Below are 22552 nucleotides of genomic sequence, written 5' to 3' on the forward strand. Positions count from 1 at the left end.
CTGAGGCGTGCGCAGCTGGGGGAGCTGTGGCGGTTGAGGCGCGGCGACGCCGCCGGGCCCGCTTCTGCGGAGGGCCTGGAGGGCCAGCTCAGCGGAGCCGGCATCGACGTGTCTCGCGCGCTGGCGGCACTCGATGAGCTGATGCCCCGCGCCGCAGCATCCGGCGCGCGCGAGGCGGATTGGCGCGTGCTCGAGGCGCACGCTAGGGCCGAGCAGGCTGCGAGTCGGCGGATGGGAGGTGCCGCGGCGTTCGCAGCCGCGCTAGCTCTCGGTGGCATGGCGGCGTATGCTAGCCAATGAACTCTGGGCCCTGCTACGGCTTTAGTCTGGGCCTCGCGCCGCGGGGGGAGCGACGCGGCGCCGGGCCGCGTTTACACTGTATGTATGTGTGTGTGTAGCAAGACCCAAGTCGAGGAGAAAAACACACGAGTTCCGCGCGCGCGCCCTCAGCGCTCAGGCAGCCACCGTGGCCAGCGCCAGCCGCGGGGTGAGCGAAGTGGGGTTACGCACCGCCACTAATACAGCGCCGCCCGCGCGGAGCTCTGGGCGGGCGGAGAGCAAATCGTGGAGCGAGCTGGCCGCACAAAAGCCGACCGCCGCGCCTCGACCCCGCAGCCGGTCGTACGAGCCGTTCGTCACGAAGCCAAGCAGCCGCCCTTCGAGCGAAGCGTCCTCTCCGTTGTTGCCCTCGGCGCTCGACTCCATGGAGGCCGGAGCGTCCACCGCCCCTGTCTGTCGGTTCCTCCCGGCCGCCCACTGCGCGGCCTGCAGCACGGTCGGCTCCCGGATCGCCGCGGGCGCCTTGGGGCAGCCGCGGCCGTGCAACTCAAGGGAGACGCAAACCATCCCGTGGCCGAGGTGGCGGCGCAGCCCCGCCGGCAGCGGCGGCAGCGGCGGCGACGACGCGGCGGCCGCCGCCGCCGCTCCGGCGGGGGCGCCTCGGGCCCCCCCGCCCTGCCGTTGCCTCTGCTGCGGCGCAAAGGCGGCTGCGACCGAAGGGCCGCGCAAGACGCAAAAGGGCAGCGGCGGGTCCCTCACTGCGATGTGCTCCGCCGCGGCGCCGCCCTCCGCGGCTGCCGCGCCGCCCTCGTGCGCAGGAGGCTGCTGCGGCGCCGCGTCAGAGGCGAGGGCAGAGGCCCTCAGGGCAGAGGCCCAGCCTGGACCGAACGGGTGCTCCGCTCGCAAGGCGGCAAAGTTTGGGCGGCGCGAGGCCGGCCGGCGGGCGTGGCGGAGCCGGCGCTCCTCCTCCTCCTCCTCCTCCCACCGCCTCCCCGCGGGCGTGTCCGGCCAGTCGTACGGGAAGAGGGCGGCTCGCTGGTGGAGGGCGATGGCGCGCAGCTCCGCCTGCCCAATGGCCCGACCCCCGCCAGCGACGAGCGCGTGCCAAGCGGCGGCGGCGCAGCTCGTCGGCAGCAGCAGGTCCCACCCCGCCCCGTACCCCGGCGCAAGGTCTACGCCCCCGCCCGGCGCGCACGCCGGCTGCTGCACGAGCACCACTTGCACAAGCCCGGCCGCGGCCGCACTCGCACCCGAGCGGGAGGGGGCCGCGGCGGGCGGTGCGGTGGACGAGGGACATTGCAAGGCATTGAAGGCGCCCCAGCCGGGAGGAGGGTCGGCCAGCGCCGCCTCGAGGAGCGACCTCGTCGCGCCGCTCGAGGAGAGGCTTCCCGCAGCCGAGGAGGCGCCGCGCCCCGCTCCACTCGCTCCACTCGCCCCGCCCGCCCCGCCAGACGCCTGCCCGCCTCGCGGCTGCCGAGACGCCGCCTCCTTTGCCAGCAGCTGCTTCGCGGCGAGCATCGCCTGGCCGCCGCCCCGCTCGCCGCCGTCGCCACCGCCGCCGGGCCCTGCCTCGGCCCCTGTGTCGGCCCCAGGCCCTGCCCAGGCCCCGGCGTCGGCCCCCTCGCCGCTGCGCGGCCCGCGCCTCGCATCGCGGCGCACCACGTGCGCGCGGAGGCTCAGCACGGCCCGCGCCGGCAACGCGGCGGGCGATGCGAGCGGCTGCAGCGCGCTCCACGCCCGCCTCGCCGCCGCCTCTGCGGTCTGCTCCTCCGGTCGCTGCTCGTCCGGTCGCTGCTCGTCCGGCCTCTGCCCAAAGGTGCGGAGGGCCGAGGTGAGCAGGGCGTGGCTCGTTGCCCCGCGGAGCTGCAGCCTCGCGAGCGGGATCGGCGACGTGTGCAGAGTGACCGCGGGCGGTGGCGGTGAGTCCAGGTCGGCCCGTGTGAACTCCCGGCGCACGGCGGAAGGGGGTGGCGACGCGGCGGGCGGCGCGGCGGGCGCGTCGGGCGCGGCGGCGGCAACGGCGCGCCCGATGGCGTCGATCGCCTCGGCGAGCGCCGCCTGGTGGACCGACACCAGGAGCCGGGCGACCCGCACGCCTCCGGCTCCGCCCTCGCCCTCGCCTCCTGCTCCGGCCTCGCCCTCTCCTCCGGCCTCTCCCCCGGCGCACGGCTCTCCTCCTCCTGCCAGGCAGAGCAGGCGGACGGGCGCGATCGCGCCGAGCGGCCACGCGCCCGGCTGGTGCAGCGTGCACGGCAGCTCGCGTGCGGCCCCGCCCTCGCCGAGCAGACGGCGCAGCGCCGCGCGCGGCGCGTCCGTGACCTGGCCCAGGACCGAGAGTAGTCCGTCTCCAGCCCCTTGCAGCAGCAGCATCCGAAGGTAGGAGGCGTCGTGGATGGTGCAGCGCTCGGCGCACGCGCGCACCGCCGAGGAGGGCGCGCGGTCGGACGCACGCCACGGCAGCCGCATCCCGTCGTATCGCCGCGCGATGCGAAAGAGCGTCGCCATCTCGAAGCGCTTGGCGTGCCACGCCTCGGTGGTGATGCCGCCGCGCGCAGCGGTTCGCGCCCGCAGCACGGCGGTGCGACGGCGGTCGCGCCGGCTTCGGTCGCGCACGGCCTCGCGGCGCTCGGCGGAGAGCGGAGGCCGCACCTTCCAGCGGGCCGACGCGCTGCCCGCCCTGCGGCGCGAGAGCCTCTGGTGCAGCCGCGGCGGCGGCTCCGGCAGTGCGGCGCCGGCCGGCTCTAGGAGCGACTCGAGCGCCTTGAGCTCGGCCGCGCGCTCCGCCGCAAAATCGAGCGGGTCGAGGTAGGACATGACAGCGGCGAGGCGGGAGCGGGCCCAGCACGGGGCGGCAGTGCTCCGGAGCGCGCAATGAGCGACGCGAAAGACTTTATTTTTCTTTCTTAGTCGTGGCAATTTTTATTTTTCTTTCTTAGTCGTGGCAATTTCTTAACTGAGGGACGCGAGGTACGACAAGCCCGGCCGTGCTATTCAAACAGCTCTGCTCAAACGGCTGCGGCCCAGAGCCACACGGAGAGCCTGGATACTCTTCGTACTTCGAGTCTTCGTTCACGGCGGAAACCTGTCCGGATCCGAGAGAGAGATTTTTATTAACCAACAAGAAATCACGACTCTCACAGTGATTTGGGCTCGGCAGCTTGTCAGCCCTCAGCCGAAGCTGGGGCCGGTCCCGTAGCCGAGAGAGCCCGAGCCGATGAGTTCGACGCGGTCGGGGGGGCAGCCTGCGGAGAGGCCAGCGAGAAGGCGATCGCTGTACTTCATGGTGTCATCAAGTGACGGGCTGACAAGCCAGAGGTCGATACTCTGGACGACCCATAGGATGCCACGAATGCCTGAAGGAGAGGGAGGCGAGGCCAGAGGCAGGCTCAGCTGCTCTCGGGTGATCCCGCTTTGGTGGCCGAAGGACCCGATGGTCCTGTCACATTCGCGTTCCGAGTCGTGGGGGTAGAAGATTTCGAGGTAGAATCGAGTCAGCACTTCCTTGTCGTACAGCGGACCGCCAGGCTCGCCGGCAGCATCCGCAGGGAGGCAGCATATGAGGCACCAGTCTTCTGGAGAGCTCAACAGCTGCGGCCGCGGTGGCAGAGTCGGCCGCGGTTCGAGCGAGCAGCTTTTGGCTGCGGGTTCGAATCGCGGAAGGCTCATGCCCTCGCGGAGCGACGCGGGTCTCGCGGCGCGCGCGTGTGCGAAATGCGACAACAGACGACAGACGACAGACGACAGACGACAGACGCCTGAGCGCTGTACGCCTGAACTTTTGTCGCCGCAATCGCCACCGCCGCCATCTTGACGAGCAGCGCGAGCGCGCTCGTCGGCGGCCAGCCGTCGCGGGCCGGGCCGAGCCCGGCCTCAACCGGCCGCGCCGCCGCAGCGGGCCCGGAGGCCCACATGGCGGCGGCCGACCAGCTGATAAGGAGTCTCTCTTCTCTCTTCCGGATCCGCCGGAACACAACTTCGTATACCAAGTACCAAAACGGACGTCCAGCAGCTCGGTGGACTTGCTGATGGCCACGCCGCAGGCAGGCGCCGCCGGCATGCCACAACTGACTGCGCCCACGCAGCCGCTGGCTGCGAAGCGCCACAGAGACGACCCGCGCCGCTGCACCTGCGGTGCTGCGCCGCCAGCCCGACACCCGCACGTGCAATGCAGGCTTCTCAGCTCTCGTCATCACATGCAGGCTCCTCGGCGAGGACCAGCCGCTCAAACCTCGAACGAGGGGCACCCCTGCCAGCTGGTGGGCAGCGACGGCCCACGCCAGCTGGATGCGCGAGAATGTCTCAGGTGCATGCGGCCGCACATACCCACAGGCGGATTTGGTAGCAACCCAAAATGGCGGCAATGAGCAGAGCGCCTGCAGGGTCTCAAGTGATTCCCAGCCTGCGCGGTGTCGAGGCGTGTGCTCGGGCACGCGTCTCGAGATGAAGGCAACGGGCAGACAGCACGGCGTCAAGCCCTGCCCTTGCCCATGGTACAAATCCTCGAGGCGTGTGCTCGGGCACGCGTCTCGAGATGAAGGCAACGGGCAGACAGCACGGCGTCATCTCTGCCCTTCTGATTTTATTTTTTTATTTTCCGCACCCCCAAAGCTACGGCGCCGGACCGGATGAGCTCCCCCCCCCCCCGCGCGCGCCCTCCGTCCCGGCCTTACGCACGGGCATTCACAACGCCTTGCACCCGGCCCGCGGCCGGCTCTGCCTCGCCTAACCACTGACCGCCCTGGGCCCCTGCGGCCCCTGCCGCCCTGCGCAGGCGTTCCTTCGACCTCGCTCAAAGCGACGCGTCGGGTGTGGGCTGCCCGGCCCCCCGTCACCCGCCGAATCCATGACTTTTGGGCTTATTTTTCTTTTTCGGCGGACTTCGGGCTGTAAATTCTTTTCATTAACGTGGTGAGGCTGCCCGGGCAGTCACTTGTAGTGAGCGTCGGGCTGGTGGTCTCAGCACAGTTGACGCCTCGCACTTGGAGTCTTTGGCAATTGGTGGAAGAATGCCAGCCCGCCGCGCCATAATGGTGCTCGCAACCAAGCAGCACACTGGCAAGACCTCCGTGTCGCTCGCGCTCATCCAAACCGCTCGCAAGCTGCTCGCGCCGAGCGGCGGGACGGTTGGGTACATGAAGCCGGTCGGCCAGCAGTGGGTCACGGTGGAGGAGGGCGGCGAGCAGATCCGGGTCGACAAGGATGCAGCGGTCGCGCACCACTACTTCAAGCTGCAGGAGCGCCTGCGGCTCTCCGACGTCTCCCCCATCGTGATTGGACGCGGCCACACAAAGGCGTTCCTGGACGGCGAGATGCCGTCGCTCGCGGCCGAGGCGTTCGAGGCGCGGCTGACTTCGGCCTTCGGCGCCATCTCCGCTGCGTCCGACTTTGTGGTGGTCGAGGGCACCGGCCACAGTGGCGTCGGCGCCGTGCTGGGTTGGAACAACGCGCGGGTCGCCGCCGCGCTGGGCGTCGAGGTTGTGCTTGTGGCCAACGGAGGGGTGGGCAGCACCTTCGACGAGCTCTCGCTCAACGTCGCCGCCTGCCGCGCCGAGAAGGCGGCCATCGCAGGCATCATCATCAACAAGTGCGCCCCCTCCAAGGTGGCGGAGGTGACCACCTATCTGCAAAAGGCCCTCTGGACGAGGGCGCGAGGTGCCGGCGTTCGTGCCTTATTGCTCGAGGCTGTGAGCAGGCGGCCGACCGGTTCGGGTGGGGCGTGCCGGTGCTCGCGTGCGTGCCTTACGGCGACATGCCGTCGACTTGCGGCGACATTGAGCTCTGGAGCGGGCCTCAGACCTTCTTGGACCCTTCCTGCAGGCGACGACCTCGACAAGCCGTCGGTGAGCGACTTGGTCCACCTCTTCGAGGGAAGCGGCTCGAGAGAAGTGCACACGTCGAAGCGCGCTTCGTGGCGTAACGCGTGGTTTGTGAGCAGGTGGCTTCTCGAAGGAGAGGTACGTCCCCTCGGAGAGCGCCTCGTCGCTCGCCAGCATGAGCAACCTCGGCAAGCGGAGAGACCTGAAGCACACCGCCGCCGCAGTCTACGCGACGGCCCTGCGGTACGCGGCGGGCTACGGCGGGCTGCGAGCAAGCGGCGGCGGCGGCGGCAGCAGCGGCGGGAGCAGCAGTAGGATCGGCGGTGGCGGCGCGAAGGGCGGCGGCAACAGCTCGGTGCTGCTCGCGGGCGAGTGTCTGCGGCAGCGGAGGTTTGAGCGGTACGAGCTGGTGACCGAGTCGCTGGAGCGCTTCACGGAGAAGCTTGCTGCGGAGGCGGAGGGGGAGGGGGCGCCGGGCGGCGGCGAGGGCGACGCGGCCGGCGGCGTGTGCTACGTCACACACGTGAGCCGCACCGATATCATCCGCGCGGTGCTCGGGCCGCGCCGGGGCGGGCGGCCCGGCCGGGCGCGCCCCTTCGGCCTGATCATCGCGGGGAGCCCGAAGCACCGCATGGCGCCCATCGTCGCCACCGCGGCGCGCGCGCTCGCCAGCGACACGCCCGTGCTGCGCTCGTTCATGCCGATGGCGCAGACGCTCGCTGCCATCAAGGACCTCACCCCGAAGATGCAGGCGGACGACGATGTGAGGGTTCGGCAGGTGATTGACCTGTACGCGCCGCACCTCGAGGGGGCGGTCTCGCACCTCTTGCGGGACGACTAGCAGCATATAAGCTGGCACGTGGCAGGCACACGCATTTTTCGCAATAAATTTATCGGTGAGGGGTGTGCACTTGGAGCACTTTTGGAGTGCAGTCGGCAACCTCAGAGCTCGGACATCCAGGGCCGGCCCGGGGGGAGAGATGGGAGCTAAGAAGCGCACCCAGCGAGCCGGATGATCGGCATCGGGCTACGGGCTAGAGAGCCCTGACCCCTAGCTTGTAGCTAGGGGGGCGCGCATTCGCAGGGAAAGGGCCGTAAAGTAAACACGGGTCTCCGAGGGTTGGCCCCGCGTACCGGGTTTCCCCTTAACTGCAGGACGCCCCCTCTACTCGGAGCTAATGAACACCACACTTTGTAGCTCGATCGGTCACACCGCCATCGCCGTCGGGGAGAGGGGGGACGACACTGCTGCGGCAGCGTGCACCTCGATCCTGTACCGTGTTTGTTATGACCCCCCCCAATGAACATACCAGTGAGGGAGGGCGAGACGATCGTGGGGTCCCGTACCACGCGGAATCGGCCCTATCCAGTGCTCAAGTGCTCAACACCACACTGCACGCGTGTGGACCGTGAGTTGACGGAAATCGGAGGACGCGACCCACTTCGCCACAAACGGTCCCGCGGCTCGCCGCTATGACGGCCACACGACCGCAGCTCGTGTGCGTGTGGCCGTCTTTATCCGGAATACTACAACGCGCTCGTCGGTGACGGTGTCCCTCAACCTGCGCCGCGCTCGGCGAACCTCGAGCTCGACACCTCGACAGCGCCTTCGGTGGCATGCATCTCTTTCCGCGCCTGAAGCCTGGAGAGCAGCTCCTCTGCTGCTCACACGCTCTGCACAGATGGCACAGCCTACTGTGCGGCTGCCACAGCTGTAACAGCGATGGGCTCGCCCTCACTGGCCCTCAGTCACTTGTGCTGCCGCTTGTGTGAGCGACACTGCTCGGCGACTGCGGGCACAAAGCACCGCTCGCGTGTCGGCGGCACTCCCTGGCACCCAGGGAGTGCCGCGAACCGACCAGACCGAATGGGCTCGACGCCGCGCTCGCTGTGGGGCTGCAACAAAGTCGCCGCCGAGCGTGCCACCGACGGCGTCCCGGCGCGGCGGTGATGGAGTGTGAGACCTGAGGCTGCGGAGGTGACGCCTGAGGTACCGGCCCGTGCACAGCGACTCAGCCGGCGACCGCCACGGGCTCAGACGAGACTTGTCGACTCGTTACGGCTCAGCTTCACCGTGGTCATCGGGCGTCTGTCGACGTCAGGACCACCCATACAGCTCGCGGGTTTGAGGTCGCAAGAGCCAAGATGGTGGCGTTTGGACATCCCAACCATCACACAAGACAGCCTGTAGGTGATGGCGGGACGGCGCAGTGTTTGTGGCACTCGGCAGTAGGCACCCGCGGCACGGCCCCGCTGTCGGCTCTCACGGGCTGCGGAACCGGCCCCAGTGCCCAGAGGGAGCCGGTCCGGGCGAGTGTGGCAGCTCCTGCGCTAGTATGGGCACCCTCTATCATAGCACTACTGATCCTGGTCATTAGAGCTGCCAGGGATAGCGTCAGGAGCCGGTAGGAGTCAAAACCTCTCATATTTGAGACATCGTGTCCCATATACTCGCACAACGAGCCCTCTGGTGATGACAAGACTTGTCTACTCGCTGGAGCCGAGCAGGCTCCGGGCCCAGCGCACAACCCCTGTGCAACTCAGCAACTCAGCTCTTTAGGTCCCCACACCCCGTAGAGTAGCGGGGAGAAAGTACGGAGTACCGCGCGCTTAGCGGGGGGTAGCGCGGTCACTTCGTCCGAGAAAGGAGAGATATACACCAGGGTCCGTCTACAACCGAACACACACGGTCCCCGTGTGCCCCTCTGCCTGGTCCGTGACACTAAACAGTGAGAACTACCTGCGCAGCTCTCGCTCGAGGCGTTGCTCAGTCTCTAGGTATGCGCGGAGGCGCCGCAGCTCGCGGTGCGCGAGCGCGGCGCGCGCAGGCGTGGAGCGCAGTCGAAAGGCGGCTAGCCTCGCCTCGCCGCCGAGGCACGCGCAGGCAGCCCACGACTGGAGCTGCGCCTCCGCCTCGATGTCGCAGCTCGTGTGCCAGACCGGCTGGAGCTGCTCCATCAGCATGACCGCGGGAGCCTCGTCGAGGCCGCGCTGCAAGAGGGCGGTGCGCCCAGTTTGCACCTGCTCCCTCAGCGGCACGTCAAAGCGGGCGCAACTCTCGGGCTCGAGGAGCTGGCCCTCCAGCGCGCGGCACGCGTCGAGCTCCTCCTCCACCCGCTCCATGTGCTCGGCGAGGTCGAGAAACTGGGAGAGGGCCGAGCTGTTCGGGTCGCTGCTCAGCAACTCGTCGCCCACAAAGGAGGCGGCCGCCCGCAGGACGCCGTCTGGGCGGCGGACTCGTGCAGGGACGCTCTCGAGAGCGGCCCTTCCGACACCCTTCACCTCAATGGCCAGAGCGCCATCGTGGTTGATGCGTCTCACCTCCATCACCTGGAGCAGAGCCACCCACGGCTCGACCTGCTGCGGCAGCCCCGCAGCTGCAAAGCTCATCCTCATCCGCATTCGCTCCTCAGAGCCTGCACACTGTTCGGCGACCGTTTCTGCTTGGCTTTCCGTGCTGATCATCTGGCCAAACTTGCCGTCATTGTTCGTCACAGAATGACTCAGCATCTCCATCTCGTCAGGCTCGCGAAAGAGCAACCTTCTTCGCTCACCGGGCAGCACGAGCTGCGTGGAAGAGGACGGTAGCAGGAGGAGCTCCGACAGCTCGTCTGAAGCCATGTGAGGCGAGCCGGACCGAGGGGCGACCGGTCTGCGCGTCGGGGCAAGGCCGAGGAACAGCATGTGGGATTGACTGGCCGCCGTGCTTGTTGAAATCTCTGGGAAGTCTTAACCCCCTTCAAAGAAACTTTGGAATGCAGGCTTGACCCCAGTTGGGCCACGGTGACTAGGTGTGAATGGGGGAGTTCGGTATTCACAGTCGTTTACACTGAGGGAGCAATGGCTATTATTATTCGGGTTGCTTTGCCGTCATCATTCAGGGCGGCGTCCTACCATGGCGGCTCAAGTCAATTATTAATATTGCTGGTGTCCGCCGTGCGAGGCGCCGTTCCACTTCGGCGCCGCCGGTCTGGCGCGGTTTCCTATTTGCAATTATTGCACGCCGCGCCGCCGTTGGGCGAACTTATCGGCAGCAACTTATTGGCGCGGTTTTCGCGATGTCTCTCTTAGCTCTGGGTCGCAATGGGCGATCCCAGGCGGGAGCAGAGGCCAGTGGCCTCGATTCTCTGATGGGCTGGGCCTACACTACGATCGAGTTCACGTTATTCCTCTGGTCGATCGCCGTGGGCCTCGCTTATGACGGTCTTGCAGCCCTTCTCACTAGCCGGGTCTACCGTGCCGGGGCTGGGGCAGTCCTCCTCTACCTGCTGGGTACCACCCTGATTGAGCTGGTGACAAGCGGTGACGGGGGACCTGAGCTCCTCTTCTTCCTCAGGATGGGCGTCTTCGTCTACTGTGTCGGCTATCAGGTTCGCGCACTCTGTGACTACACCCCTGTCCGCGTCCTCCTCCTCCTCAGTGGAGGGTACCCCTTGTTCCGCCACGGGGCGGCGGCGATTGCCGAGCCGTTCCGGGACTACGCGGCGATGGGCCCTTATGCAGGTGTGCTCCTCACCTTCTCCGCCATCTACCTCGCCACGCGCTCCATGGGGCGGCACGTTGGCTACTTCATGGACACGTACATCAAGACGTACGTGCTTGAGACCCAGATCGATTCCCTGCTCCGCCGAGTCCGTGGAGGCGGTGCTCATGCTGACGAGCCTTCAGAAGAGTCGGTCTCCCTCCTCCACGCCTATCTCCGAGCCCGCGGTGGCCTGCTTTGCACGCTTTCCGTCGCCGTTTACCAGTACGGCCTTGTCATGATCCCGCTACTAGTCCTCGGGGGGCTCGGGGGAGTCGGCGCTGTTTGCCCTTCGTGTGGCAGCTCGATCGCATCCTGCACCTACGACACAGATCAACGGTGCCCGACCATCACCATTGTCGCGACCAACGCGTCGGCGATGGCAGGCGTCGGAGTCGTGAGTACCGTCACTCTTGCCACCCTCATCCGGCCGCGCTACCTGCGCATCTTTGGGACGAACGCCCTTCAGGCCCTTGTGGCGATGCGCCGCCGCCCAGCCGCGGGCACGCCCTTCTCCATCACTGCCGATACCTCCAAGGGCGATATCGTCCAGGCCATCTCCGCCGGACGCATCTGCCAGATGGAGGCAGTCGAGCAGCTGGCCCAGCAGCTTTCTGGCGTCGAGGCCGAGGAAGAGAGACGTACGGGGGGCGCGAGCAGTTCGATCCCAAGGACCATTGGGGCGTTCGGGACTTTGATGTCTCGTTCGTCGACGGGTTGAGGGGCATGTGGGTGCGCTTCCGGAAGATCAAGCAGGATCAGCTGCAGGAGCGCCCCGAGGCGAGGGAAGGGGCCGACTGGTCGTTTGTTGGCGACGTCCCCGACCCAGAGTACAGCATCGTCACGTGGTTTGTTCGGCTGATGCAGTTCCACATCCGGCGGCCCCACACGCCCGGCCAGCCACGCCCGCCGACCGAGTGTTTCTTCCTCGAGGACCTCGATCGGCGTCGGCCTCTCATCTACAACGTTGCACTCGGGCGTTTCAAGGATCTCCAGCTGCGTGCCGGCGTTCCCGAGGATGATTTGTATGCCTTTCATGGGCTACGCGTCCGCGGCTACAATGGCACTGTCTGGAAGCTCGGCGAGGCGGTCGCTCAGGCCCATGGGCTTTGGAAGAGCGAGGCGCACAAGCGCTACCGGCGTTTCAAGATGTCGCTCGTCGCGCGCATCCCTGCTGCAATCTGGGAGCTTGTCGAGGGCGAGGAGGATGACGCTGACGAGGGCGGCGACGGGGCCGACGACCAGGAGCCGGACCCCCAGCCTCGCGCCGCGCCTGTCGTGCGCGCCACTCGGGCGACGCTTCGGACCACGGGGGACGACGCCGCTCAGCGGGCAGCCAGTGCGCCTCCCGTTCGCCCGCCCCCGCCCCCCGTCGTCGCCGTTGAGGGGATGGCCGAGGGCGAGCCTTTGCGGATGGATGACATTCTACTTCCTCCGGGGTGGTCGTCCAGCAGTGAGGGGGGTTTCGTTGGTCCAGATGGGCAGCAGGCCCCAAGCCGCGATGCGGCGTGGGGGGCCGTCATTGGCAGCGTCGTCGAGTCGTCGGCAGCTGCCATCCAGCGTGCTCTGCGCCAGGATTCTTGACCGCCCTGCTTGTATTTCTTTTTCCGAGTCACCGAGGCACATCTCTTCCGCCTTCGTGCTCGCGCTCTTCGTCGGCTTCGCTTTCCAGTTTGGGTTTTGCCTCAGCTTTGGGAGTGCGAATTCCGCAATGTGTGCCATGTATTGCGTCCTCGCGATTGTAACATGCGGATATAACCAAACGACCCTGTTCACAACCGCAAGTTACTGCAGGCTTGACCCCAGTTGGGCCACGGTGACTAGGTGTGAATGGGGGAGTTCGGTATTCACAGTCGTTTACACTGAGGGAGCAATGGCTATTATTATTCGGGTTGCTTTGCCGTCATCATTCAGGGCGGCGTCCTACCATGGCGGCTCAAGTCAATTATTAATATTGCTGGTGTCCGCCGTGCGAGGCGCCGTTCCACTTCGGCGCCGCCGGTCTGGCGCGGTTTCCTATTTGCAATTATTGCACGCCGCGCCGCCGTTGGGCGAACTTATCGGCAGCAACTTATTGGCGCGGTTTTCGCGATGTCTCTCTTAGCTCTGGGTCGCAATGGGCGATCCCAGGCGGGAGCAGAGGCCAGTGGCCTCGATTCTCTGATCCCACCCTCCTCCCATATCCCCTTCTTAGTTTCACGGAGAGGGTAGAGTGCGAATTCCGCAATGTGTGCCATGTATTGCGTCCTCGCGATTGTAACATGCGGATATAACCAAACGACCCTGTTCACAACCGCAAGTTACCGACAGTTGTAAGTGTCTTGTTGGCAAATCAAGACACAGAGCTCACACAGAATCACAGCGGGAGGAAAGCGGCGAGTTGCAATTCCTTCTTTTTTTCCTGTTTTTTGGAAACTAGAAAAAATTATTTTTCACAAAAAGAAAATGCACAAGTCGCTCCCTGCTGACTCGACCACCACTGTGTGGTGGCGGCGTGCCGTCCTCCCATCCCTCCCGTGGGTTGATGTTCTCCTTCTCTTTCTTTCGACCACCACTGCCGCCGCAGGACTACAAAATATATATGCAGGTTGTCGCCGCCGCCTCGGAGGCTGACGCGCTCGCCACGCTCGGCGCCTATTTCGATGCGCTCAGCCGCGCGCTCGCCGTGCCCGTCGAGGGGCTGCGCAAGCGCTGCCTCGTCCGGTTTGAGCTCGGCGCGCCGGGCGACGCGGCTGGGTGGGTGTGGGAGCTGCGTGCGGCTCCAGACGCGGCGGGTGGCGTGACGAGCCCCGGCGATGCCGGCGGCGCGGCCTCGGAGACGGCGGACGTCACCATCTCCTGCACGCTGCAGCACTTTCTCGAGATAGCGAGCGGCCGTCTCAAGCCGGCGGCGGCGATGCTGCGAGGGCTGATCAGAGTGCGGGGCGACCGTGGCCTCTTCGTGGCGCTGCGCGCGCCGCTCGCCCAGGCGGCCAAGGAGCACCGCGCGGCGACCGAGGCTGCGCGGCCGGCCGCGGCGGTCCGCGTCGAGGTGCTCTCCGTCTCGACGGTGAGCTACTCGGGCCAGCTGTACGCCTGCTACCTGCTGCAAGTGGCCGAGGGCGGGGCGGCGCACTCGGTCACGCGCCGGTGGCGGCAGCTCAAGGCGCTCGACCGAGCGCTGCGGCGAGAGCCGCCCGTCCTCGCGCCCGGCTCCCTCCGCCCGCCGCCACTCCCTCGGCTGCCCTCCTCCACCTTCACCGCGTCGCTGGCGCCCGCCTTCCTCTCGCGGCGCGCCGCCTGCCTCTCCGCGTACCTCAACGCCGCCGTCGCGCGCTTCGCCGTCTCGCTCGCCGCCGGCGTCGGCCCCGCGCCCCTACTCGCCTTCCTCTCGCCCGCAGACGTGCCGCCCGCCACGCCGCCCTCGTCCATCCCCTCGACGCCGGCCGACGGCGAGGAGGAGGAGGAGGTCGAGCCCGGAGAGGGCTTCGCGGCCGAGGACGGGGCGGCAGACGACGGGGACGGGGCCGCGCCGCTCCGTGCGAGCGGACCTCCTCCTCCTCCGCTGCTCTCTCCGACGGCACCCCTCCCCCTGCCGCCTCCCCACCCAGAGAGCCACTCCCCTCTGCCTGCCGCCTCCCCACCTTGAGAGCCACTCGCCCCTACCCTCTTCCCGCCGCCACACACAGGCGCTGCTCGCGGGGCCGCGCGTGGCCGTGCCAGCCTCACCCGCCGCCGGCGACGCCTTCCCGCCTCGCCCTCGGAAGCCCTCCTCCCGCGCCGTCGGCCCCAACGGCGCCGCGCGCCGCGGCCGCCCCCGCCGCCACGCGGAGGAGTTGTACGAGCGGCTGCGGGACGAGGGGGGGGCGGAGGGAGGGGCCGAGGGCGAGCTCGAGCCGCCCGCCGCCTCGCGCCTCCCTCGCGGCGCTCTGATGCGCCGCCTGCTCGAGGCGGTCGGAGACCGGCCCGTCCCCGCGGAGCCAGACGCCGCCTCGCTCGCCCGTCGCAAGAGCGTGTGGGGGCAGCTGCTGCGGCTGGAGGCGGAGGGCCGCACGGCCAAGCACGCCGCCGCCGCCGCGTTCCGGCGCCGCAGGCCGCTGCTCTGCGGCTCGCTCGCGCTGGCGGGCCCGATGGCCGCGCTGCTGGCAGCGGCGGCTTTGGGCGCGGCTCTCGCCGCGGTTGCGATCCGCGACGCTGCCGGGGCGGCCGTCGCGGGGGCGAGGGCAGGCGGCGAGGGCGGCGAGGGTGCTGGCGACAGCGGCTGCCCGGTGGCGGCGGCGGCGTGGCTTCCTCCAGCCTCGAGCGACGAGTGGAGAGCGGTGGCGCCCAAGGCCGCCGCAGCGCTCGTCGCCGCTGCGCCCCTTGCAGCCGAGATGTGCGGCTCAGCCGCGCGCGCCGCTGCGGAGGCGGCGGCGGCCGCAGTGTCTGACGGCGCGGGCTCAGCGCTGGACGTTGCCGCCGCTCGTCCCGTGGCGCTGGCGGCGGCGGGGACGCTGCTGCTCGGGTTCGTAGTGGCGTACCGGATGTTTGGACGCGTGCTTCGCATCTGGCTCGTCGCGCTCGTGACGATCCTCAGCTACTACGTCGCAAACAAGGTGCTCAAGGCTGCGACGCGCCGCGGCCTGTCGGCGGAGCGGGAGGAGGCGCTGCTCTCGTCCCTCCACTTGTTGATGGCGCCGTGGCTGTGTCGGCATCTGGTCGGCCTCCGCTCCGTCTTTGTCAAGTTCGGGCAGTACATTTCTGGCCGCACAGACATGGTTCCGCCCGAGTGGGCCGCCTCGCTGGCCCTGCTGCAGGACGACCTCCCCCCTTCACCGGCGGGGCACCTGCGCGACACCGCGCGGTCGGAGCTCGGCTTCGACGCGAGCGAGATCTTCGAGTCCCTCGACGCGATGCCCGTCGCCTCCGCCTCCATCGGGCAGGTCCACATCGGCCGCCTCGCGGCCTCGGGAGGCCCGCCCGAGACGTGCAGCTGGGTGGCGCGGCAGACCGCTACCTCGGAGGCTCGCGCCGGCGGCCAGGGCGTCGGCGGCGACGCTGGCGAGGACCGCGCCGTGCTCAAGCTGCAACACCGGGGCGTGGACAGCCTGATGCGGCGCGACATGGTGTCGGCGCTGCGCATCGCTCGCCTCATGCAGTGGCTCGACCCGCGCTACAGCGCGTTCCACACCGTGCTCGCCGCTTGGGAGGGCGAGATGTTCGCGGAGCTCGACTTTCGCACCGAGGCGAGGAACCTGCGCCAGGTGCAGCTCAACCTGCGCGCGGCCGGCGTTAGCGTGGCCATCCCCACGCCGCTGCTCGCCTCGCGCCGCTGCCTCGTCATGACCTTCGAGGAGGGCTTCAAGATCACCGACAGCCGCGCCCTCGCGCTGCACGGCGTCGACGCGAACGCGCTCATGTCGCGCGTCATCTCAGCGTACGCGCAGTGCATCTTCGTCGACGGCTTCTTCAACGCCGACCCGCACGCGGGGAACCTCCTCGTCCGCGTCCCGCCCCACGGCGGCGAGGCGATGCCGGTGCGCCGCCATCGTCGCCGAGAGGGGAGGGGGGCGTGCGGGGGAGGGCGAGGTTGAGGGCGTGAGGGGGAGGGCGAGGTTGAGGGCGTGCGGGGGAGGGCGAGGTTGAGGGCGTGAGGGGGAGGGCGAGGTTGAGGGGAGGCGACCACCTCGCGACCGACACGACCACCGCCCCCACCGCAGGTGCTCCTCGACTTTGGCATGACCGTCCGGCTGACCGAGTCGCAGCGGCTCGGCTACGCGCGCCTCGCCGTCGCGGCGCACGAGATGGACGTCGCCGCGCTGCGCTCTGCGGTCACTTCGCTCGGCCTCGTCAACTCGCAGTCGGGCGACATGCCGGACCGAGACCTCGCCTTCTGGCGCTTCTTCATGCGCGACACCGCGCCGCGCGAGCAGGCGCAGGCAGAGACCAAGGGCTTCTTCAAGGAGAGGAGCGCGCAGCGCAAGCAGGACAAGTCGGCGGGCAGGACCGAGCGAGTCAACGTGCAGATCCCGCCCGACCTCATCTTCTTCTGGCGCGTCATCGGCCTCCTGCGCGGGCTCTGCACTTCGCTCGCCGCGACGGTGCCGCTGATGGAGCTGCTCGCTGCCCGGGCAAAGATCGCCCTCGCCGCCACTTTTCCGCAGCCGCAACACGCCCTCCGGCTCTCCCCGCCACCGACCGGCTCGCACAGCCACCTCGCCTCGCGGCTGCACGCCATCGCCTGCCGACTCGCCGCTTCGAACGAGATCGGCGGCGGCGTCTCGGTCGCTGTCGTGCGCGACGGCAAGACCCTCGCCGCCGTCGCCGCCGGCTTCTGCGCGGCGGCCGACCCGCGCCCGGTCACCATGGCGACGCCGATGCCGCTCCTCGAGCTCTCGTCAGCGCTGCCCGCACTGCTGCTCCGGCAGCTGGAGGCGTCGGGCGTGCTGCGGCTCGACAGCCGCGTCGCCGCTGTCTGGCCGCAGTTCAGCGCCGCCGGAAAGGGAGGCGTCACCGTCGCGGAGGTTCTCGGCCGGCGCGTCGAGGGGCGGCTCGAGCTCGAGCCCGGCTGGATGCTTCGTCCGGAGGCGCTGCTCGCTCTGAGCGAGCGCTGCGAGGCGGTCGCCGCCGCCGCCATGCGTGCCGTCCGCTCGGGCGGCGAGAGCGAGGCGCATGCCGAGCCGCTTCTCCACGGCTGGCTGCTGGCCGGCATCGCTGCGGCGGCGTGCGGCGTCGCGCCGCGCTCCAACGGCGGCGCTGGCGGCGCCGGCCGCGGCAGCGGGCGGCTGTACGGCCGGTACGCGGACGAGGTGGTGTCGCGATTGCTGCGGCCCCTCGGGCTCGAGGGGTCCGTGTGGCCGGGGGAGCTGCCGCCCTCGGTGGCGGCGCAGGCTGCGGCCGCGTCGGTCGGGTTCGGGGCGCAGCTCCAGCGCTTTGGCCCGGCTGGCGGCGAGCCCAGCGGCGACAACGGCGAGGCCGGCGGCGAGGGCGGAGGCGAGGGCGGAGGCGAGGCCGGGGGCGGAGGGCTCGGTTTTGGCGGCGGCGGCGGCGCCTCGCGCTTGCTGCGCGAGCTTCCAATCAGCGCGGGTGTGGCCAACCTCTCCGAGGTGCGGGCCGGCCTCCTCCCTGGACTCGGCGCTTTTGCCACCGCCGAGGGAATGGCGCGGCTGCTCGCCGGCGCTGCGAGCGGCTTGCAAGCACCGTCGTGGCATGTAGCTGCGAGCGAGGTTTCGACGCTCTTCGGCGAGCGGCGGTGGGCGGAAGGGCTTCAGCTCTTTGAGCGTCGCGGCGTTGGCAGCGGGGACATGGTCGGCCTCCAGTCTGCAGGAGGCTCGCTGGCCCTCTGCTGCCCGCACACGCGCACAGGGATCGCCATTCTCTTGAACGGCGTGCAGCTCGGATGCGGCCCCACGCGCGAGCTGCTGGGCGCTGCTTGCGAGGAGCTCGGGCTCGGGACGGTGGACGTGGCGGAGGGAGGCCTCTTCTAGTGTTGATGTATAGAGTCTAGATCGTCGGATGCATCGGGGTCTTGACCCTTCTCTCGCACTTGGTTGTGCGTGTGGTCTCATGAGTCTGTGAGGGCGCCTTGAGGCCTTGTGTACGAACTGTGATTCTGTGTTAGCGAGTACAGTTGCTGACCGCCCCAACGTACGCTCTATCCACGAGAGAAGCATTTGGCATGAGAGACACTCAGACTTGCGCAAGACGGTAGACGCTGAGGGCTTGAGGCGGAGCCGCAGCCGGGACCACGACGCGCCGTCGACGCACGACGGTCGAGCGACGCGTCGCGTCGCTGCCTCGACGACGGTCTCGACGCACTCGAGAGTGCGAGAACTGATATGTGTACCTAGGGTATGTATGTATATGTGTGATGTGGTCGACCAAAACTCAGAGGGACGCGTAAGGAACGCAAGTCCGCCCGATCACACAAAGTGACGGGTGTTATGCGCACACGCGGCAGCGCACAGAACCAAATCGGTGGCTGCCAGCCCCCAGATTCAGGGGTGGAACTCGCGACCGCTCGCGACCGTGGCCGGGGCGGCCGCCCGAACGCGATCGTACTCGCCGCGTTGATAGTTGAACGCCTTTTGGATGGCTTCCGCCGTCTGCTTCTCCGCAGGCGGGCCCTTGAGCTGTGGCGGGCTGTAGTAGTCGCGGTACCTGTCTGGCATCTCCTGCTTGAACTGGACGCCGCGCAACTCCCTGCCCGCTCGACCGCGGAAGGACGGCTTGAAGGAGCTGGACGTCGCCCCAGCGGTGGTTCTGGCGGCGGAGAAGGCCTCCTCAAGCCGGGAGGGCACAGCTTTTAGCACCGTTCCGGAAGTCACCGGCGCCTCTGACGCCGCCTCCGCCGCCTCGACGGCGGCTGCCTCCGCCGCCGCCGCCTCCCATCCCTTGGGCACTCGGAGCGTCGCCGTGTCGACGGTAAAGGGCGAGACGCGGCGTGCGTCCCCCGCTGCTGCTGCCTCTGCCGTCGCCCCGGCCTCCCCCGCGATGAGCCTCGCACGCACCATCTCCTCTGCTCGAATCTGACGGGTGCGGGTCACAGCAAGGCGTCGAAGGGTGCGGCGAGGCACGGGGAGTCAGGGGCCAACGTGAGGGGGGTTGAGAGTGTGTGTGTGTGTTGAAAGGCGGTGTTGGGTCGGGAGCGTGCCTCAGCTCTTGCTTTCTGGACAGCGGCCTCCACGGCTACCTCTGCCTGCGCTTGCACCGCCTCGAGCACGCCCAGCGCCTCTGTGCGCGCCGCCTCCACCGCCGCCTGCACCGCCGCCTGCACCGTCACGTCGCGCTCAGCCGCTGCAGCTACAGCGGCAGCCTGCAGAGCAGCCTCGAGCTCTGCGGCCGCCGCCTCAGCCGCAGCCTGCAAGGCTGCCTCGCGCTCAGCCGCTGCTGCGGCAGCGGCAGCCTGCAGGGCCGCCTCGCGCTCCTCCGCTGCCGCGTCGACCGCCTGCCCCACCGCAACCGTGACGGCCGCCTCGTGTTCTGCTAGAGCCGCCTCGCGCTCCTCCGCTGCCGCCTTAAGTGCGGCCGCCATCGCTGCCTCCCCGGCCGCGACGGAGTCCGCTAGCTGCCGCCTGAGGGCCTCGAGCTCGCCCTCGGCACCGCCGACGCCCTCGGCCACGACCGCTGCCTCCTCGGCGTCCGAAACCGTGCCGTTTGCCGGAGCTCGCGCCGCCCTCTGCTTGTGCTCCGTCTCGGCGACATCGGCCTCGACCTGTGCCGCAACGGGCCCCGATGCCTCTTGCCCAGCCTCATCCTTGCTAGTCCAGAAATCAAAGATGGATTGTCGTTGGCGGTCAACAACGCGCGGCGCCTCCTTGCGCCCCGCCTCCTTTGGCGCGCTGTCTGCCTTGGACGGCGTCTCTGCCGCCGCCGTCTCGGCGGCCCCCGTCTGGCGGCCCAGCCGAGTCGCCTCGGTCGATGCGCCCTGCACCGTGTAGATTGATTTGGGGTCGGCCGCTGGCGTTGAGCGCTCCGCCTTCAGACGCTCCTCCTCGATCGCCTTGGCTGCCTCAGCCTTGGCGGCCGCCTCCCGCCTCGCCGCCTCCACCTTTGCCGCCGCCTCCTCCTGCGCCGTCGGTGCCTTCTCCGTCGAGCTGCTTGCGGCCCACACCTTGGAGAGCGAGGCGGCGGCCTCGTCTTGCTCCGCTTTGGCCTTCGCCGTGGCCGCCTTCGCCTTCCTCGTCCCCGCCGCCTTGGCTTGCCCGTCTGTTGCGGCAGGCGAGTCGCCGTCCCGGCGCGTAGAGCTCAGAAAGTCCTTGGTTCGCGCGGACCACTCGTTGGCCTTGGCGGCCTTGGCGGCCTCGTACTCCAGATCGGGCGCCGGCGCCGCCGCCGCCGCGCGCTCCTTGACCCACCCCATGCCCTCGGACGGCCCTCCCGCCTCGGCTGGTACCTTGTCGGGCGCCCCGTTTGGCACCGCGATGTTGCTGCTCGGCCAGACTCGCTTGCCGTCCCACTCCGCCTGCGCCCCCCACTGCGACCCTCGCCACCACCCCCTGCGCTGCCCCGGGCCGCCGGGAGGTCGGCCAGGGCGAGGCGGCTGTCCGCTGGACATCCAGTCCTCCTCCGAGTACGCCGCTCTCGCCGCCGCTGCTCGCGCCGCCGCCGCCGCTCTCGGGGATGGGGACGCCTTGGGGTTGGTCAGCCGCTCGAAGGCCTAGAGCGCAAGACGCGGTGTGCTGTGAGCCGGTGCACGTCGGAAGGCAGGGCGGCAGTGGAGTGGGAGGCTCGCCTCTGTCAGCAGTCGGAACTTTTGCGCGGCGTATTTTGTCGGGTTGAGATCCGGATGCCACTGCTTGGCCCGCTCGCGATACGCGGCCTTGAGCTCCGCGGGCGAGGCACCCGGACGCACTCCCAGCACCTCCGCAGGGTCGTCTCCCTCAGCCATAATCATGGTGGACGAGCGTGAACGCAAGGTGGCGCCTGGGCCGGCGGGCGCCGCGGAGGCCTGCCCTGAGCATGCGGCGCCTCTTGCCCCCACTGCCCGGCCGGTGACCTCGAGGGGTGGGAAGGCGTGGGAGAAGGCCGCGGCCGCCGCGCAGCAGAGGTGCAGCATCGAGCAACGGCACTGCCACCAACGGGAAAGCCGCGGGGGCGCGAAGTCTGGGCGTGCTTCGATTTCTTTCGATCGGAAGCCCCAAAAGGGAAAGAAAAGAGGTAAGGTCACGGCTTTGAAGGACCGAGGGAGGCTCGACAGTTTGCTTTTCATCGGAAAGCGACAGACTGGCAGATTTGTTTGTCGGTCGGGGAGTGACTGACTGACGGCTGCCAGAGTGCAGAGAGAGAGAGCCAGCCAGCCTCAGGGAGGCATGCCGAAGGCGAAGGTATAGATAATTATAGAGATACGTCGTGCGAAAAGCGTCACTGGCCGCGAAAACTGTCAAAGAATTTACTGTCAGTTCGGGGCAAAAACCGTCACTTGGATCTTGGTAGGCCGGGAAGTGATCTGTGATCTGTGAGGGTCCGCCCGCAGGGGCAGGCGCATTTTGTAGGCCGGGAAGTTTCGCAGTGACTGTTCCGTTATCGTTCGTAGCTCCAAGTGCTGTCCCAGTGCTGTCCAAGGAGGTGCGCTGGCTGGATGGAGAACCTTGCGCACGATATCCTAAGAAGAGCGTGCCGCGCAGCGTCCTGCCTGGCCAACTCTGAACTCTCGCTCTCCGCGTCATCGTTGCGCGCTTCTCATCCTTCAAGCTCGAGGCTGAAAAACTGGCACCGACGACAACATGCCGACTGTGTCTGCCGATCAACACACGACAACTCTTCTACCTCTTAACACCGTACGCGGGGCCGGCGCCGTCTGAGGCGCGGTGGCGCGCACTAGGCGACGGTTACTGCTGCCAAGAAGAATCTGCAATGAATCTGCAATCACCCACAAGGTCAAGGATGTCCATCGCGTAAGGAAAAGCGCGAGTGGCGAGACGGCGAGGCCATCGACCGCGGTTGTGTGCTCTCGTCGCCGCCGTTTTGCCACGTTCCTGTCCACGCTGATCGCTGTCCGTTTTCACTCGGAAATTTCCTAGGAAATTTTCCGGCTTCGTCCAAGGACCACCCAGCAAGTGACAGCTTCGTCGGAAAGCGACAGTTTCGTCGGGACAGGATCCCGCCCCCCCCCCCCCCCCGCGAATTCCTGAAAGAAAGAAAGAAAACAAAAAGGGCGAGGGGAGGGATGGGGAGGACGGCACGCCGCCACCACACAGGTCACACAGGGATTTTAAGGAGAGGAGTGTGGTTCTAGCCGTCGCCCACCCTTGGGAGTCTGCCTCTTCCTATGTCAGTCCCTCGCCGATTCTCGCTGCATCCTGCAAGCACCAAGCTGCATGCAACCTTCATGCCTGCTTGCTTCATTCATGCCACCTCGCGGTCGTCCCACTCTCGTCGCTCTCTCTCCTGTCGCTTCATCCTCTGTCCCGTCGCTCTCCTCTGCCTCGTTCTGCGACGACGCCGCCGCCTGCCGATCCCCACGAATTCCTCCGCG

At 68.2% G+C, this 22552-nt stretch overlaps 8 protein-coding genes across 8 annotated transcripts; 3 read left to right on the forward strand and 5 right to left on the reverse strand.

Annotated features, from left to right (window-relative positions):
• Positions 1–453: 453 nt before the first annotated feature.
• On the reverse strand, positions 454–846 carry EMIHUDRAFT_196507 (hypothetical protein; the record flags this gene model as incomplete). The annotated part of the gene is made up of 1 exon (XM_005770687.1): positions 454–846. The coding sequence occupies one exon, from the start codon at positions 844–846 to the stop codon at positions 454–456; it is 393 nt and encodes a 130-aa protein (XP_005770744.1).
• A 271-nt stretch (positions 847–1117) lies between these two features.
• On the reverse strand, positions 1118–3093 carry EMIHUDRAFT_196508 (hypothetical protein; the record flags this gene model as incomplete). The annotated part of the gene is made up of 4 exons (XM_005770688.1): positions 1118–1157; positions 1265–1626; positions 1939–2149; positions 2447–3093. 4 exons carry the CDS (start codon positions 3091–3093, stop codon positions 1118–1120), a joined length of 1260 nt encoding a protein of 419 aa, XP_005770745.1.
• Positions 3094–3428: 335 nt separating this feature from the next.
• EMIHUDRAFT_349984 (hypothetical protein) lies at positions 3429–4178 on the reverse strand (the record flags this gene model as incomplete). The annotated part of the gene is given in 2 exon segments (XM_005770689.1): positions 3429–4009; positions 4022–4178. A coding segment is annotated over 1 exon segment (402 nt), but the record flags the coding sequence as incomplete, so codon positions are not given.
• Positions 4179–5306: 1128 nt separating this feature from the next.
• On the forward strand, positions 5307–6936 carry EMIHUDRAFT_196510 (hypothetical protein; the record flags this gene model as incomplete). The annotated part of the gene is made up of 5 exons (XM_005770690.1): positions 5307–5888; positions 5972–6119; positions 6215–6338; positions 6447–6504; positions 6721–6936. The coding sequence occupies 5 exons, from the start codon at positions 5307–5309 to the stop codon at positions 6934–6936; spliced, it is 1128 nt and encodes a 375-aa protein (XP_005770747.1).
• Positions 6937–8831: 1895 nt separating this feature from the next.
• EMIHUDRAFT_96068 (hypothetical protein) lies at positions 8832–9716 on the reverse strand (the record flags this gene model as incomplete). The annotated part of the gene is made up of 1 exon (XM_005770691.1): positions 8832–9716. The coding sequence occupies one exon, from the start codon at positions 9714–9716 to the stop codon at positions 8832–8834; it is 885 nt and encodes a 294-aa protein (XP_005770748.1).
• Positions 9717–10153: 437 nt separating this feature from the next.
• On the forward strand, positions 10154–12201 carry EMIHUDRAFT_196512 (hypothetical protein; the record flags this gene model as incomplete). The annotated part of the gene is made up of 2 exons (XM_005770692.1): positions 10154–11206; positions 11278–12201. The coding sequence occupies 2 exons, from the start codon at positions 10154–10156 to the stop codon at positions 12199–12201; spliced, it is 1977 nt and encodes a 658-aa protein (XP_005770749.1).
• A 2918-nt stretch (positions 12202–15119) lies between these two features.
• Positions 15120–16169, forward strand: EMIHUDRAFT_61668 (hypothetical protein; the record flags this gene model as incomplete). The annotated part of the gene is made up of 2 exons (XM_005770693.1): positions 15120–15518; positions 15618–16169. The coding sequence occupies 2 exons, from the start codon at positions 15120–15122 to the stop codon at positions 16167–16169; spliced, it is 951 nt and encodes a 316-aa protein (XP_005770750.1).
• A 2403-nt stretch (positions 16170–18572) lies between these two features.
• EMIHUDRAFT_196514 (Hypothetical protein) lies at positions 18573–21743 on the reverse strand (the record flags this gene model as incomplete). The annotated part of the gene is made up of 7 exons (XM_005770694.1): positions 18573–18857; positions 18978–19103; positions 19520–20053; positions 20189–20368; positions 20471–20559; positions 20773–21030; positions 21665–21743. 7 exons carry the CDS (start codon positions 21741–21743, stop codon positions 18573–18575), a joined length of 1551 nt encoding a protein of 516 aa, XP_005770751.1.
• Positions 21744–22552: the final 809 nt, after the last annotated feature.

This window comes from Emiliania huxleyi, assembly GCF_000372725.1.
Source record: "Emiliania huxleyi CCMP1516 unplaced genomic scaffold EMIHUscaffold_4, whole genome shotgun sequence".
Classification (NCBI taxonomy): domain Eukaryota; phylum Haptophyta; order Isochrysidales; family Noelaerhabdaceae; genus Emiliania; species Emiliania huxleyi.